Genomic DNA, 15,038 nt, shown 5'->3' on the forward strand with positions numbered 1-15,038 from the left:
AGGCCTTGAGGCCGGTGTATATGCCCATGGACTGCATGGTGCTGGCTTCCACGATGTAGTCCAAGGGCACATACCCTCGCATCAAGAATCTCTGAAGACCTTTCTGCCCGACCTGCTCGGTGGAGAAACAGACATGAACACAGGAACTCGCGCCATAAACTCGATGCGCTGTCTGAGATCAAGAATATAGCTTATTGATAAGAGGGGTCACAAGGTAGTCAACACATTTATTGCAGAGGTCATCGCACTGTAAAATAGTGTTGTTCCGATACCGATACCAAAGAGGCCCCGATGCTACATTAAAACAGTAGTATCGGCGAGTACTAACAAGTAACACGCCGATACCATTATTTCCGATGCTAATAGGACTTTGGATGCAGCATCTTGTGTCTTGCTTATGCATGACATTCGAGACAAGGTATCCTATTGGCCCAGAATGCTCTGAAGCAATGGCAGGGCAGCTTTTTCATGTTGAAAAAAAAAAACCCATAGGTATCGGTACGGTATCGGTACGGTATCGGCATCGGCATCGACCAATACAGCAAAAATGGGTATCAGAATCGGTATCGGGGTCGGAACAACAAAAATAGAACGAGTCACTACTTGCGTCAATTTGACCCATTTTTTTGGGTTATGTACAAACAAAACCAAAATACCATCTCTCCCAAATGAAATCTAAAAAGAAATACAATACATATTTGTTAAATTGACTCTGTTTGGGGTTTTGTGTGCACTGTCAAAACAGTTTGGGCAAAAATAACCTAAATTGGGTCAAAAGGTAACCAAACCAAATTTTGGGGTTCTTCATTTCAACCAAAAAGTTGGGTCAAATGAATAATCATAACACAGTTTATGGGGTTTTGTGTGCACTCAGTTGAGTCAAAAATGGAGCAAGTCACTACTTACCATTTGGGGGGGGGGGGGGGGGGGGTTATGTACATGTATTCAACCCAACATTTTGGTTTCAAAGATTAACGCGAGCAGTTTGGTCGATCCTTTTTTTTTTTTACCCAAATTGTGTTATTTCTCAACACTCAACTATTTGTAGAGCGTGCCCTAACCATGTAAAAGTATATGAAAATCCTAAAATATGTTTTATCCTGACATTGAACTCACCTTGGCTCCCTTTGGTCCCATATCACCTAAAGGCCCAGGTAATCCCTGAATGTAAAAGAACATATAAAGAATGTGTGTTTGTGGTTACAGTCAGCAATGTTGATCATCAAATAGCAACACGCGAAATACATCTGACCAGAAATCCTCTTGAATTTTCTCAAGCAATCCCAAAATTTTTGGAGTAGTTGTTTTGGTTTAGTAAAAAGAAAAAAAAAAAAACGCCTTGATCTTTTGGGGTCTCTGGAATTGATCGTAAAGTCCAGTGAACTCCCGTGGAAAGTCTGCATCTTGTGCAGCACTTTGTATGCAGCGATGGTTGTTTTTAAAGGGCGCGAGAAATAAAGCTCAAATTGAGCGGATGATTTTTCCCAAAAATTCAAAAGCTGCTACTGTAGCGCTCGTGTTTGTTCCTTGGGGAATATTTGAACTTGGTTAGTGAAGAGGTACACGTCGCCGCGAGTCATGCAGCCAACACAGGCTCATAATCTGACAGTTTTGTCATAAATGTGTCAAACCCAAAGCAGCCATGACACTTTTTCTGGCATGTTATGATCTCATGTACTTATCGGCGCGCATGTGACCTGTATTCTTCACATAAAAAAAAAAAAAACGTTTTACAGATGTGGCAGACTATAAATTCAATGCGTTCCGCTGGGATACATTCAGCAGCTTGATGAAATTGTATGAATATTTTGGCTGCCGTTCAGCAGCATTTATTACGTTCAACTTTCAGACTGAATGCCAGTGAACGCATCACCGCGACGATAAAGCTCATCTGCCAGTTTCGGAGGACGTGGCCGCTTGATTGCGCAGCGCTGCGGCCCCTTCCCAGCCTGCTCGTGGCAGGGGGGGGGGGGGGGTGCTAAAACCTCATCCATCACCAACGCAGTAAGCAACCACCCGCAGGCGTCAGACTTTTGACATAATAAGTGCTCCTCAGGAGGCAAATGGCGAGGCCTGTGCGCGAACCCGGAGATACCTTAGATATACAAATGGGAGGGAAAAAGTTGTCTGGTAAAGGTTAAGTAAAGTTTAAAAGGCGAGACACACTTTAACGTCTTCGACTTTTGGCTTCGTCTGGACTCTGACCTATAAATTTTGAAATTCCTCGTTAGACAGATGCCATCTTCATCACTTGGCTTTCTCCAGCATTTGGCGTTTATTCAGCTTTTGCCATACGTTTTTTCATCTGTATGTATGAATCCGTATATATAAAAGCACATCGCACTCTAAAAGCAGTTGGGTCAAAAGTAACCCAATTATGGATCAAAAATGGACAATTTATGGGTCAAAATGACCCAATTTTTGGACCCAAGTAAAAGGATCTGACCAATATTTATGAGTTGTTTTACACGAAAAGACCAATTTCTTGACTCAAAATTGCGTCAAATTGACCCAAGTAGAGGGTTCATTCCATTTTTTCTTTTACCCATAATTGGGTTATTTTTGACCCAACTGTTTTTAGACTGTATTAAAAAATGGAGTTGGAGCGCAATAACTGCATATGTATAAATAAATGGGGGGGAGCTAACAAACTAATAATTAATATAATAATGTAATGTAATAATAATAATTACGAATTATGTATAAGAGTAGCAAATTATAAGTTACTTTATGATATTCGGCTTTTGCCATAAATGTTTTCATGTGTATGTGTAAAGTCCATAATATTTAAAAGCACATTATTTAAAAAAATATAATAATAATAAAAACTGAGTAGGAGTGCAATAACTGCATATGTAAAAATTAAATGGGGGTGAAAAATAATAATTAATATAATAATGTAATGTAAAAATAAGAATAGCAAATTATAAGTTACTTTATGATAAATAACTACAAGAATAATAACATTCGTACTATTTTTTTTATTTGTTATGCATTTAATTATTTAAAATAAATAAGTGCTCGATGAGAGGAAAAACGACTCACCTGGGAAAATATCTGCAACCCGTTTTTGGTTTTGGCTTCAGTTAAATTTTCGTCATGTATAGTTTCAGGATAGGTTTCTTTTTATGATCATATTTTCATTAAGAGACAAACTAATACATAGAAAAACGTAATAATATGAATGGTTACAATAGCATTGCTAACTCAACGCAATCAAGGATTGCTTCTTAAAAAACTCAATTTCGCTATCATTTCCGAGCACAAAGCGCAACCATGATTTCCCTTTGTGTGTGTTTCTGCGTGTGTGGCCCCGCTCAACCAACACTGCAAGACTAGATTTACTGCACCTGCCTGCCAGGATAACCTTTGACCCCGGGGCTTCCGTCTGCTCCTTGTTTGCCCTTTGGAGAGAAGGAATGAAACAGATCAGCACGACTAAGTGGCACAAGTAAAGGAGGTAAAAGTCTCCTCTTATTTCATGCGCATGTGTTTTTAGTTGGGAGGCACGCTCGCCGGAGTAATGGGATGGAAAAAGTCTTTTAATGACACAAACGCGGCGGTTATGGATAAACACGCAAATAGCATCGTGAAAGAAGTCTTGTTTAGGCGGGCGAGTGTCGCTTGAGGCAAGCGAGCAGCGGCACACTTTCTTTAATAACGAGATATATAACGAGAAATAACGAGCGCCGGGATCACGCTTCTGTTTAGCGCCGTTTTTACTAATACTTCATGAGGTACACATAATAAGATATATTCTGTGAATCACGCTACGCTATATCAATCGATGTGGCCCGTGAAAGCAAATCACGTGTGTCCACTTCCATGATCCTTGCTCAAATATGTACCAAAAATTGTAATTGTCGCGTGTAATAAATGATAACGTTGAGATTTGGCAACAACAAAAAGAAGTTCACCTTCATACAGTAACTTGAACAATAATTGAACGAACTATTTACTTCCAAAAAATTTATAAATATGTTCTATTTTAAATATGACCATGCTCCCAAGGACGTATTTATACGTTTTGATGTTGTTGTTTTTTATGCTAGAGCATACAGAAGGCTTTGTTGCAGCCTATGAACTGAAGAGAATCTTGAAGCAATAGTAGTTATTACAAAAACGGTCAGCAGGCGGCAGCAGAGTATAAGAGATCAACCAAGGCCATGTTGCAAAAAGCTCATTTACCCATAGTTCTAAACAGATTTGTGAATGATGATGAAACTTAGCTATATACTAATGCTAATGCTAATTGCTGTAAAACAGATACATTTATAAGGTTTTTTTTTCCTGATGAAAGAATTTTTGGTAGTTTTCATGTTTTTATAGCAATAGAACAGAATATTCTGTGGGCCTTGCAAAATCAGTCAAAATTCAGCTTATCAGCCGGGAGCGAAGGAGGCTGCTTCAGTGAAAATGGCTGGGTGTGAATGAGTTAAGCTATCCATTTGTTTTTGTATATGTAATAATACGATCAGACGAGTCAACATTTATTTGGTTTCACCGTCAAATCAGGCCCTCTGGAGCTGTAACTACAAAGTCATCCGTTACAAATGCAAACTAAACACTCATATATGAGGAGTGAAACTATTTTTGTAACTTCCTCCCATAGTATATGCATGCTTTGTTCACATTTGATTGTTTGTGATGAAATAATTAACAATGAAATAATTAGATTTCGCATAAATTGCCCGTCAATATGAACCCTAAAAAATGCTGCAATTGATCTTTTAAAAATAGTGCATCATAACATTATTTTTAATTACAATAACATTACAATATACAACATAAACGACTTGTTCTCCGCCACAAATCCACCCACTGGGACTTGTGAAAGCTACGACAAACTTCCAACGATGACTTAATAAAGCAATTAAATGAAAAATACTTCACGGGCTGTTTGCACTGTTTACTAAATTTGAAACACTTTCTTATTCAATGGCTCCAATTACGGCATTCGTTGTTAATGAAGCCGCAATAAAAGTAAGGAATGTTATCATCTGTGGTTATTTAAAATGTATTATACAAACACACTAACACCAAATTAAAGATTCTAGTAGTGCTCGGGGAGGGCCAGGATGTCATTTTGGTCGCTAATGAGTTTTTTTTTTTTGAATGTATTATGAGGAAAAGATGGATTTAAAAAGCAGCAATTGCCCCCATTTGTTTTGTCTGGCATTTTAACTCATGCACAATATTGCCAGTAAATTTGAGAATGAGCTGCAAAAAGCTATATAATAATGCATGCAATAAATATAAAGGCATGTAAGGTCATATTTGCAGCCGCCGCTGGACGAGACAGGAAGTTAATTAGCAGAGAAGAGTGCACAAGATTTGGGAGTGTGGGAGTGCAGCAAAATAGCCTCGGGTGTCCAAAGCGTTTAGCCCACTTGTGTGCTTGCCAGCATTCTCTCGCTTTCCCGCCAAGATTCCTGAACAACTGATAGCTGATGTTTCTAGGTTAATATCCCCTCTCGCGTCCTGTTTTGTATCTATAAATAAAAAGACGTCCAGGGAACCCTTGCTGCATAGTCTTCTTTTTAGATTTAGGATTTAGAGTGAACGGTGGAGGTTTTGAGTAAAATCGTAAAAAAAATTCAATAAATGACGCCAAAAAGTACTCCACGACCTCCAACATCGGGCCCCAATTGAAGCATTTTCCTAATTACCGGATGTTCCTTTAAATCATTCTGAATAATTATCTTGTGGTGTGGGATTGTTTCAAGAGGAATTTTTTCTCCCTGCGTGATCATTTTTCGTTTCTGCCATTTTAGACACGCCATTTAATGTCAAAGGTAAATAAATAAATCACATTACATGTGAAAAACTCATCTATTTGCATATGCTCCTCCCACACCGCACAAAAGGAAGTGCTCGGCAATATATAGCGCGTTTGGCAGATGTAGATCCGATTTTTGCATGTGATTTTGTAAATAAGAACAGTACACATGGTTTCACGGTTTTAAAAAAAAGTCCAAAAATAAAATACTCACGGGTTCCCCAGGCAGACCAGCAGGACCGGGATGACCTCTTTGCCCCTGTCGACCAAGAAACAACCAGTTAGAATTTGGTGAGAAATTTAGTCCAACAATATGTTCGTGACCTCTTTGGAATTTTCCAATGTTGCTATTTCCTGATAAAATGAGCGCAGCACTGATAATAAAATATGCCTTGGCTCAGTCAGCCGTCTTGGGGTCGGACAGCCTTTAAAAGCAATAGCAATTGTACAGATGAGTCATTCCCATCATGATCAAATTTGGTACCAGAAGAACCATTGAACACTGATGGTCGTCCTGCTGAATTGTATCGTATTGTTGCAAGTTTTTTTCTTCTTTCTTTTTTTTTGTTAGTTTGTCACTTCCCATTTGAGGCTTTTTATTTGAAAGAGTTTTCAGAGCAAGCTACAGCTGACGTCTTTCAACTTCACATAGCTGATGATGTCATGTTCATCAACAGTAGTGCACTCCATTTTTTTTTTTTTTTTTGCTATCATCTGCTCCAAGGCACCATTAATCTACAGTCTATTCCTCACCGCTGTCCTAATTCCTAACGCTTAATCAATCAACGGAGTGATGATAACGCTCGTCTCAAGTTACCACCTTGGCCCAGTGTGCAACAAATCCATTCGCAAGTACGTAAGCCCTGACACACGCTTTCTTCTAAACGCATTTCCCTAATTTCGCAGTCAGGCGTGATGTTTTTGCAATGTGCTTTAAATTGGTCCAAAAATCAGGGAAAGAATGAGTCCTCTGAAGGAGCCCAAATAACCGCAATCAAGATTAGCCAGCAGATATATATGTGTATATAATATATATATATATATATATATATAATATATATATATATATATATATATATATATATATATAATATATATATATATATATATATATATATATATATATATATATATATAAAATATATATATATAATATATATATTATATATATATATAATATATATATATATATAAAAAAATAAAAATATAAATAAAATAAAGAGCAATGATGATGACATTTCCGAATGAACAATACTGAGCTCTTTATTAAAAAAAAATTTAAAAAAAAGATTAGCCAGCAGACTATATAGCACACGTAGAATAAGAAATCTTTTTTTTTTTTTTAAAGTGCTTTGTTTGTCCTTTCAACGAGTCTTTAGACCACACAACAGGCCACACACAACAAGTAACAGTTTGTTCGACAGGCTAAAAAAAAAAAGAAGTTATTTTTTTAAAGAATGTATTCCCTCTTGGTGAAGCGCCCGCTTCCCCTTTTGACGGGGAAAGCCTACTCAGCAAATAGCATTCGCGAGCGTGTTATTTCACCGCAAAGAACGCGAAGCCGTAAGAGTTTCTTTTCCAGCGGTCCGCCATACTCGAAGACGGCAAGAGAAGGAAAAAAAATCACACAGCGGCTCAGAGCTGCCATTATTTTACTCAAGTGTCACTTTACAGCGCCGACTGTCTCCCGGGCAACCGTCACATTCTCTGGAGAGACTGAGGGGGCTTTCTCTGGCATCGAGACAGCCAGTCAGCCAAAGATTAAAAAAATAATAATAATAAAAAAAATAAACGTAATCTGCAAAAATATGTCAGGGAAACTGCGCCAGGTCATCGTTTCACATAGCGTGACCCTTGCCAAGTGATGGAATTCTACTGTCGTTTGTGTTGTGTTAAGGAGTGTGGGGGATTTCCCCGCTCAAAGTTACATAAACTCACAATGTATTTACATGTGATGACACGTACAGTAACAACAATGCAATCCGGTACACAAACACGCGTATTTGTTTGAGATCCGTGTACAACGTGATCGAGGTTTTAAACTATCAACAAACCTAAATCACAGATTATCCAGCAAAAAAAACCTTCCTGGATTAAAGCCTTTTTCAAAAAAAAAATTTGAAAGTGTTAAAAAAGACTAACTGGGAGGAAATAGCTGGCTTGTGTGCTGTTCTGTAAATGTTAAGCAAACTCTGACTCATGAACGCGTCTGAGTGAAAACACACCATGGGCAAGAGCGATTGCTGATCGCTGCTGACTTGTTCGTTAGTCCATTAGTTAGTCACATTGAGCAGAAACTACAAACGATTTATTCAAATTAAATGAGCATTCAAGTTTTTGTTCAAATCCATTTGAACTAAATCTGTAAATAAGTAGGGTTTTTTTTTGGTCCTACATTTAAAAGGGAGAGTCATGTCAAAAGAATTGTTTACAATATATCTAAACACAGGATTCTGGTTAACGTTGCGCTTGTGGAATATGAATTAAGCAGGAAAATCAAATTTTTTTGGACCCATCTCAGGGAGCGGCCATTTTGCCACTTGCTGTCGACTAAAAATGACATGACATCTGCTCAAGGGTTTAAGTAATGACCAATCACGGCGTAACATGCAAACATCACATGACCAAAGTCAGAAAACAGGTGAAATGTGATTGGTCGTTACCTGAGCCTGAGCACCTGTGATGGCATTTGACAGCAAATGGCAAAATGGCTGCCGCCTGAGGATGGATAGAAACGGGTGGATTTTGCTGCTTAATTCAAATTACACAAATGTAATAGTAATCAGAATGTCATGTTTAGACTAGCGAGGCTGCATAGAACATATTATTATAAAGAGTTTTGTTTGGGTTTTTGTTTTGTTTTTCCCACAAAAAGAAAAAAATAAATAAAGAAATTTTTTGACTTGAGTTCCCTTTTTAGAGCCGTGGTAATGTTTAATAATGCATAAAGTGAAAGTGTCTTACAATTAGTTCAATATACTTTTTAGGTTTTTATGGCCACTTCGGCCAAATACATTACAAAGTATTTTAATGCAGGTCATTATAGTAGTACGTGGATAGCAATGTCTTTTTTTTGGGGTTGTACTTGGTGTAAAAAGTTTGAGAACCGCTAGCCTATGTCATATTTGAACGTTTTCGGAAAAGTCTTAGTCGGTGATGATGTGAATGTGATGGTGAATGCTTTTCTGCTGTATACAGTATGTGCCCTGCAATTGAATGGCAACCAATCCAGGGCGTCGTCTTTAGCCTATATTGTTATTGTCACCGTAGAACATAATAAGCGTATAGAAAATGGCTGGATGGGCTTATAGCGTTTAATCTATCCAATTATAAACGACTGACTGTATGGATATTTTTTTGCTACATTTGAATAAAAAGGTGCTGAGTAATGTTTTTTTTTTTTCGTTTTTTTTTTCTTCGTTTTTTTTTTTGGGCTCCCGGGGCAGGAATACGACCCAGATGATTTGTAAAGGAGTTAGTTGAGTGCAGCTGTGTGCGATGAGGTGTCTGGTGGCCTTGAGCTGAGCCAAGGTGATCGCATGTCTTTAATTCACTGCATGCAAAAAGTGAATTTTAATACGCCGTTTTTTTTGGAGTTGCAGCATTAGCACGCGTGAAAAAGGTTTAACCCAGATGTGTCCGGACTTGAGCCAGACTGTCAGACGACGCCCAGCGAGAGATCACCATAAACGATCAGGAAGTGGATCAGCGTTTTCCCATGACTGCATGTTCTATGACTCATGAGGAAAGAAGAGATATTTCTTCTTCTTTTTTTTTCATTTATTCAAAGATGCTGAGAATTGAGATATCGCAGTCTGCGTTATGTGATTGCGTAACACGTTGATTGAGATAAACTGTACGCTTCCGCGATTCACGCCCCTGTGAGTGTGTGCTTTTCCCGCAGACTCCCTGACCTTGCTGTGACCTTAGAGTGTATTGATAAGGATTCTTTATTCCCATGAAGCGGACACGGGAGATTTTCCCTCTCATTTAATCGGTCATGAAACCGTGCACGGAACAGCACATCAAAGTCATGATAATTCAGTCCCCCTATTTGCTGTAGATCTCAGGAGATAGTGCTGCTCCGCAAGTAAGTCCATTTCGGGTGGGTTCCTCCTAGGAAAGCCGATACCGCCAGATGAATGTCAACAATTTTGGCATGCGCAGTCCCAATATGTTTTTTTTGCTGCTTCTAAGAATCTACATAAAAACATCTGTTAAAAAGTTTTCAATTCACATTATTGGGATGGTCCTAATATTCCACCTGGAGGCAGTAGGGGATCAACCGGAACTTTTGGGGGCTTTAAGGCAAAGGACACATTCATTTCTTTGTGTTGACCAAGTGAACAAGTGATCAAAGTCTATACGAAAGGTGCCAGAGATGTTTGAGTATCTCGAATCATTGCCGTTCATTTGTTCCGATCTCACCCTTCAGCTCATTGTGCTGCTTCTTTGGACGTGCCGCTTTGGCCACCGTGGGGCAGTATAACACAGGCATACAGACAGAAGAAGAAACATGACTATTCTTATTGCTTCAGTAAGCTGTAATAATATGAGTTGTTTTTCGCAAAGAATAACAATATATGCCGCGTGTAGATGTCTTGTGCCGTTTATCAGTTTCTTATAGGGTCATAATACCGTATTTAGCCAATCTATGGTGTTTTCCATAATGTTAGCCTTGCTAGCTTAGCAGGGTGTTCCTAAGACAAAATTGTTTAATATTTATCGCAGTAATAAAGAAATATTGCGACAACAATGTTGTTGTTGTTTTTTTAAATCCTTGCCCCCCACTCCGTTAACGCTTACAGTATGTTAGCGTAGCATGACTCACTGCTTCCTTAACGTATGTTGCGTATTGAGCAAAAAGGGACCGCAAAAGTATGCAAGCGCCTGAAAGCAGGTGTCAGTGTTTACAACTTCCTTTGCTGTCCGCTTTGGGAAACAAATCAATGGGATAACCTGTGGGAAAGGTTAGCATTGGAAATCACTTGGGCTGCGTGATTCCATAAAGCAGAATAGCAGGATTTGGGGAAGAGGCCAAGGCTAAAATGCAAAAGCACAAGGTCTCGAGGAGAAGAGTTCGCTGCTCATCATCATCATCATCACTGTGACAGCTTGACACGGAAAGAAACGCTCGCACCAGCAAAAGCGTGCAGGACGAGACTAAAAAAAACTGGACCGAGGACTTCTTTTGAGAGAGCGTATGCTAATGTTGCCGCATGGAATCGGACTCGCAGACGTACAAACTACAGTGAATCCAGAACACAGGTGTGCTCCTTTTCTGGATGCCTGCTTTACGTTCCAAGCGACAGCCTAACATCCACTTTTTTTGGCTCTGAAGTATTCATTCCAGATCAGGGCAGGGAGGAGGAGGAGGAGGAGGAGGAGGAGGAGGAGGAAGAGTTGATATTCAGATGTCTGCTCCAAAGACACAATATGGCACATATGGGCCTGTAACATGTTACAGATGCCTTCCTGCGAGACTTGACTCCATACGCAAAACATAAACAGAACGTGAGACGGAACAGATATGCGTCGTACCTTTCGCCCATGTGGGCCAGGCGGTCCAGCTTGACCTTTGACACCAGGCTCTCCCTGCAACAACAAAGTGGGTTGCACGTTCTCAGTCGGCCGCTGTGATAGCAATCATTCTTTGCAGGGGATCAAGAATGTCACCCTATTTTTTTTTATAAATATAGATATGCAGTACCACCAAATCTACCAAATGAGAGAAAAGACTCTTTTCTGCCTTTTTCTGTTCATTTATAAAAAATTAAAAAAAAGTAGCTATTTCTCCCAGGGACGCTCAAACTGTGTTGACATCTTATCTAAAATGAGGCAATGAGGCATCTACTGGTTGTCGTGCATCAGTAAAGTTGTTTCCAAGTTTGAAACTCACCTCGTTGAAAAAAACGTAATTGACAAGTATACTCGTCAATGGCAGCGAATGAGACAAAATGGATGGATGTTGGTGTATCTGAACACTGACAGTACGTTCTTTGCAGTACCTGGACGCTCAAGGGAGATTTTTTAGAAGTGCCGGAGCTCCGTACTGGTGCGTTCCAGCCTACTTAAAACACTATTATCGGCCATAAATATATAAACGAATATTGGCTCCAAATCTTGGCTATCGGCAACTTTGATGAAAACATCTCCAATTGGGTCCATTCATCCCAAAAGTGTTGGATGGGGTTGAGATCAGGGTTTTGAAACTCATCCACGCATGTTTTATATTTGTCACGCTTGAGTGTGAAATTGTCCAAAATGTTTTGGTAAGACAAATTAAGACTGCGAGTGGACAATCCCTTTCTATGGAGCCGCATACTTTTTGTCCTTCCAAGGCTTGACCAAGAGACAGACCAGGATCCCCTTTTTCTCCCTGGAAGAGAAAAAAAAAAGAGGTTTTAGATATCGCGCTGCACTTTCTCTACATCGCCAAAGCACTCACTCGCTCACTCCCGAGGCCCCGAGACACTTTGTTTGCATTCACACTATCAGCAAGTAATGAGATCATCCTTCTTATTGGTGTATTTACACGAGCGCGCCGGCCATTTATGCCCTCCAGGAACTCGGTTTACACCAAGCCGGCAAGGAACATTCTTCTCCCTTTTCGGGCAGTGGGACTATTGGGTGCATTCTGGGTCAGCGTGTGGTGCCTAATCGCGACAACGAGCTAGCAGCCTGCACATTTCCACTGCAAGAGAGCCCCACGTGGGGAAAAAGTGACATCACTTGGCTTTGATGGGGAAGTTCACTCATTTTTAACTCATGTGCTCCCGTATAAATACGTTCTATTTTAAATATGACCATGACGTATTACCAAAGACGTATTTATACGTTTTTATGTTTTATTATGCTAGAGCAGTGGTGGGCAAACTTGGTCCTCAAGGGCTGGCGTCCTGCAGGTTTCCCTGCAGCTGATTCCAATCAACAGGATCGTTACCAAGCTTATGCAGAGCTTGCTGATGAGCTGATCATATATCAGCTGTGTTGGAGAAGGGAAACCAAATCCAAAACCTGCAGGACTCCGGCCCTCGAGGACCGAGTGTGCCCACCCCTGTTCTAGAGCATCCAGAAGAATTTGATGCAGCCTCTGAACTGAAAAAGAATGGGTTAAGCAAAGGTAGTTATTACAAAAACAGCCAGCAGGTGGCAGCAGAGTATAAGAGATCCACCGGGGCCATGTTGCAAAAAGCTGAGATTTGTGAATAAGGATGAAACTTAGCTGTATTCTAATGCTAATTGCTGATGAAAGAACTGACTCCAATCTTTCTTTTGGTTTTCATAGCAATTTAACACAATATTCTGTGGGCCTTGCAAAATCGGTCAAAATCCAGTAAAAGAGCCCGGAGCGAAGGGGGTTGCTTCAGTGAAAATGGCTAAGAGTGAATGAGTTAACCTGTTAGCATTCCGTGCGGCGTCTTGAACCTGAACAGTCCAATCAAAGGTGGAACATGTTGACACGAACGCCGCGTCGCTACCTTTACATGTCCGTATCGGCCAAGATTTGGCCATGAAGCGTCTTTGGGAATTTTCTCCAGCTTGATTGCTTAAAAGTACGGCGGGCGGATCTCAAGCCAAGAAAAACACACTGTGCATACATCAGAGTGCTTTTTATTTCCACTGGATCATGTAAAATTTCAGCGCAAGATGCGGTGACTTCTTCTGCAATCGTAACCCTCCAGGCGTTATTTATCTCAATTTTCCTCTCCGCGTCAAACGTAATGGTCAGACGGTTCACAGCCGTGAGTGACTGAACATCGTCCTGTTGCAATTTATCATCATTACATCCAGATCAGATAACATGCGCAAAACAAAACCTCAGCGAGCTCGCAATCTTCGCTTGCGACGCGGTTTCGACTGCTCGTTGATGACCGCGGTGGCGTGCGCGGTGGAAAACCAGCGTGTTTTTAATAGATTTACCTGACATCAAAACACCTCTCATTCCAGGAAAGTATAACATAACGCACCAGTCCCCCGTGACATCAGCTTGACATATTATTCTTAGCAAGCTGCTCTCTTAACAAATCAAATCTGCTGATGTCAAGCAATTGCAAATTACTCCGCTCGCACTTGCTAGTGCTCGCTTCACTCGAAAGGAAACAAGAGGCTGTTTCAAGAGGCGAGAAGAGTTGCTCAGTGTGGAGGATTTGACCTAAAAAAAAACACACACGTGCTCTTCCGATGACCAAAACAGCAGCCTTCATACGATTGCGAGGCGTCTTTTTAGTTCACATATGCAAAGCTCATTAGCATGAATGCTTAAAGGGGAAGTCAACCTTAAATAGTTCTTGACGATAATATGCTACACGAGACCTTGTCTCAACATGGATTTCAGATTAATATTACATTTGTGGAATATGAGTTATGAAGCAAAATCCAGCCATTTTTTAATCCATCTCAGGGGGCGGCCATTTTTGCCACTTGACATCACAGCTGCTCAGATCTTAGGTAACGACCAATCACAGCTCAGCTTCAGAAAACAGGTGAGCTGTGATTGGTCATTGCCTGAGCACTGATGACGTCACTGTTACTTTCTCAGGGGGCGGCCATTTTGCCGTTTGCTGTAGACTGAAGATGACATCACAGCTGCTCAGGTCTCATGTAACAACCAATCACAGCTCAGCTTCAGAAAACAGGTGAGCTGTAATTGGTCGTTGCCTGAGGCCTGAGCAACTGTGATGTCATCTTCAGTCGACAGCAAGTGGCAAAATGGCCGCCTTCTGACATAGATAAAAATGGCTGGATTTTGCTGCTTAACTCATATTCTACTAACACAATATTAACCAGAATACCATATTGGGACGAGTGGGGCTGCATAGAACATATTCTTGTCAAGAAGTTGACTTCCCCTTTAAAGGCTTTGCATTTTCCAATGAATTCACCACTGATTTTTATCATGTGGAGAAGAGAAATATTCATCTGGAAAGGATACACATCGATTTTTTGTTCTATTGTGTAATTTTGGTCTACCAATGAGGATGTAATTAGTTAGCCGCAAAAATGGGCAGACAGCAACTGAAAAGTGAAGTCAGCTCATGAATTGTGGTTTGGGACCATTTTAAACTTACAAATAATTATTTTTTGTTATGCAAAAGACTGGAATGAGGTTCTCCAGGGTAGAAGGTCAATCCCTCTGCAATTTGGGCATTTTCTAAAGTTGGACTGATTTTCACCAGGCTGCCTTCACATGATGTTCCTATTTGTCATCATGACACATTAAAATAACGACTTAAATGTGTTAGTTGTCTAATTTCAT

The 15,038-nt window shown here is 40.1% G+C and overlaps 1 protein-coding gene and 1 long non-coding RNA gene across 4 annotated transcripts in view; one reads left to right on the forward strand and one right to left on the reverse strand.

Moving 5' to 3' along the window:
• LOC147173432 (uncharacterized) overlaps positions 1-15,038 on the reverse strand; it is a 56,247-nt gene that overhangs the window by 28,241 nt on the left and 12,968 nt on the right. For both annotated transcript variants that reach the window (XM_086076247.1, XM_086076248.1), the window contains exons 6-10: positions 12,105-12,158; positions 11,321-11,374; positions 5,994-6,038; positions 3,351-3,404; positions 1,117-1,161 (exon numbers count right to left, since the gene is read on the reverse strand). In XM_086076247.1, coding sequence (XP_085932373.1) covers positions 1,117-1,161; positions 3,351-3,404; positions 5,994-6,038; positions 11,321-11,374; positions 12,105-12,158 — 252 coding nt within the window. The remainder of the gene's footprint in view (positions 1-1,116; positions 1,162-3,350; positions 3,405-5,993; positions 6,039-11,320; positions 11,375-12,104; positions 12,159-15,038) is intronic.
• The window catches only part of LOC147173433 (uncharacterized), a 55,015-nt gene that overhangs the window by 26,016 nt on the left and 13,961 nt on the right, over positions 1-15,038 (forward strand). The window contains exons 6-7 of one of the 2 annotated variants that reach the window (XR_015094852.1): positions 1,850-2,004; positions 3,335-3,441. The exons of the other annotated variant lie outside the window; for it this stretch is intronic. This is a non-coding gene — a long non-coding RNA (uncharacterized LOC147173433). Of the gene's footprint in view, positions 1-1,849; positions 2,005-3,334; positions 3,442-15,038 lie in introns of those variants that run through there. 2 annotated transcript variants of the gene reach the window in all.

This window comes from Leptonotus elevatus, chromosome 5 (genome assembly GCF_054856555.1).
Source record: "Leptonotus elevatus isolate MCC_2025b chromosome 5, RoL_Lele_1.0, whole genome shotgun sequence".
In the NCBI taxonomy this organism is placed as follows: domain Eukaryota; kingdom Metazoa; phylum Chordata; class Actinopteri; order Syngnathiformes; family Syngnathidae; genus Leptonotus; species Leptonotus elevatus.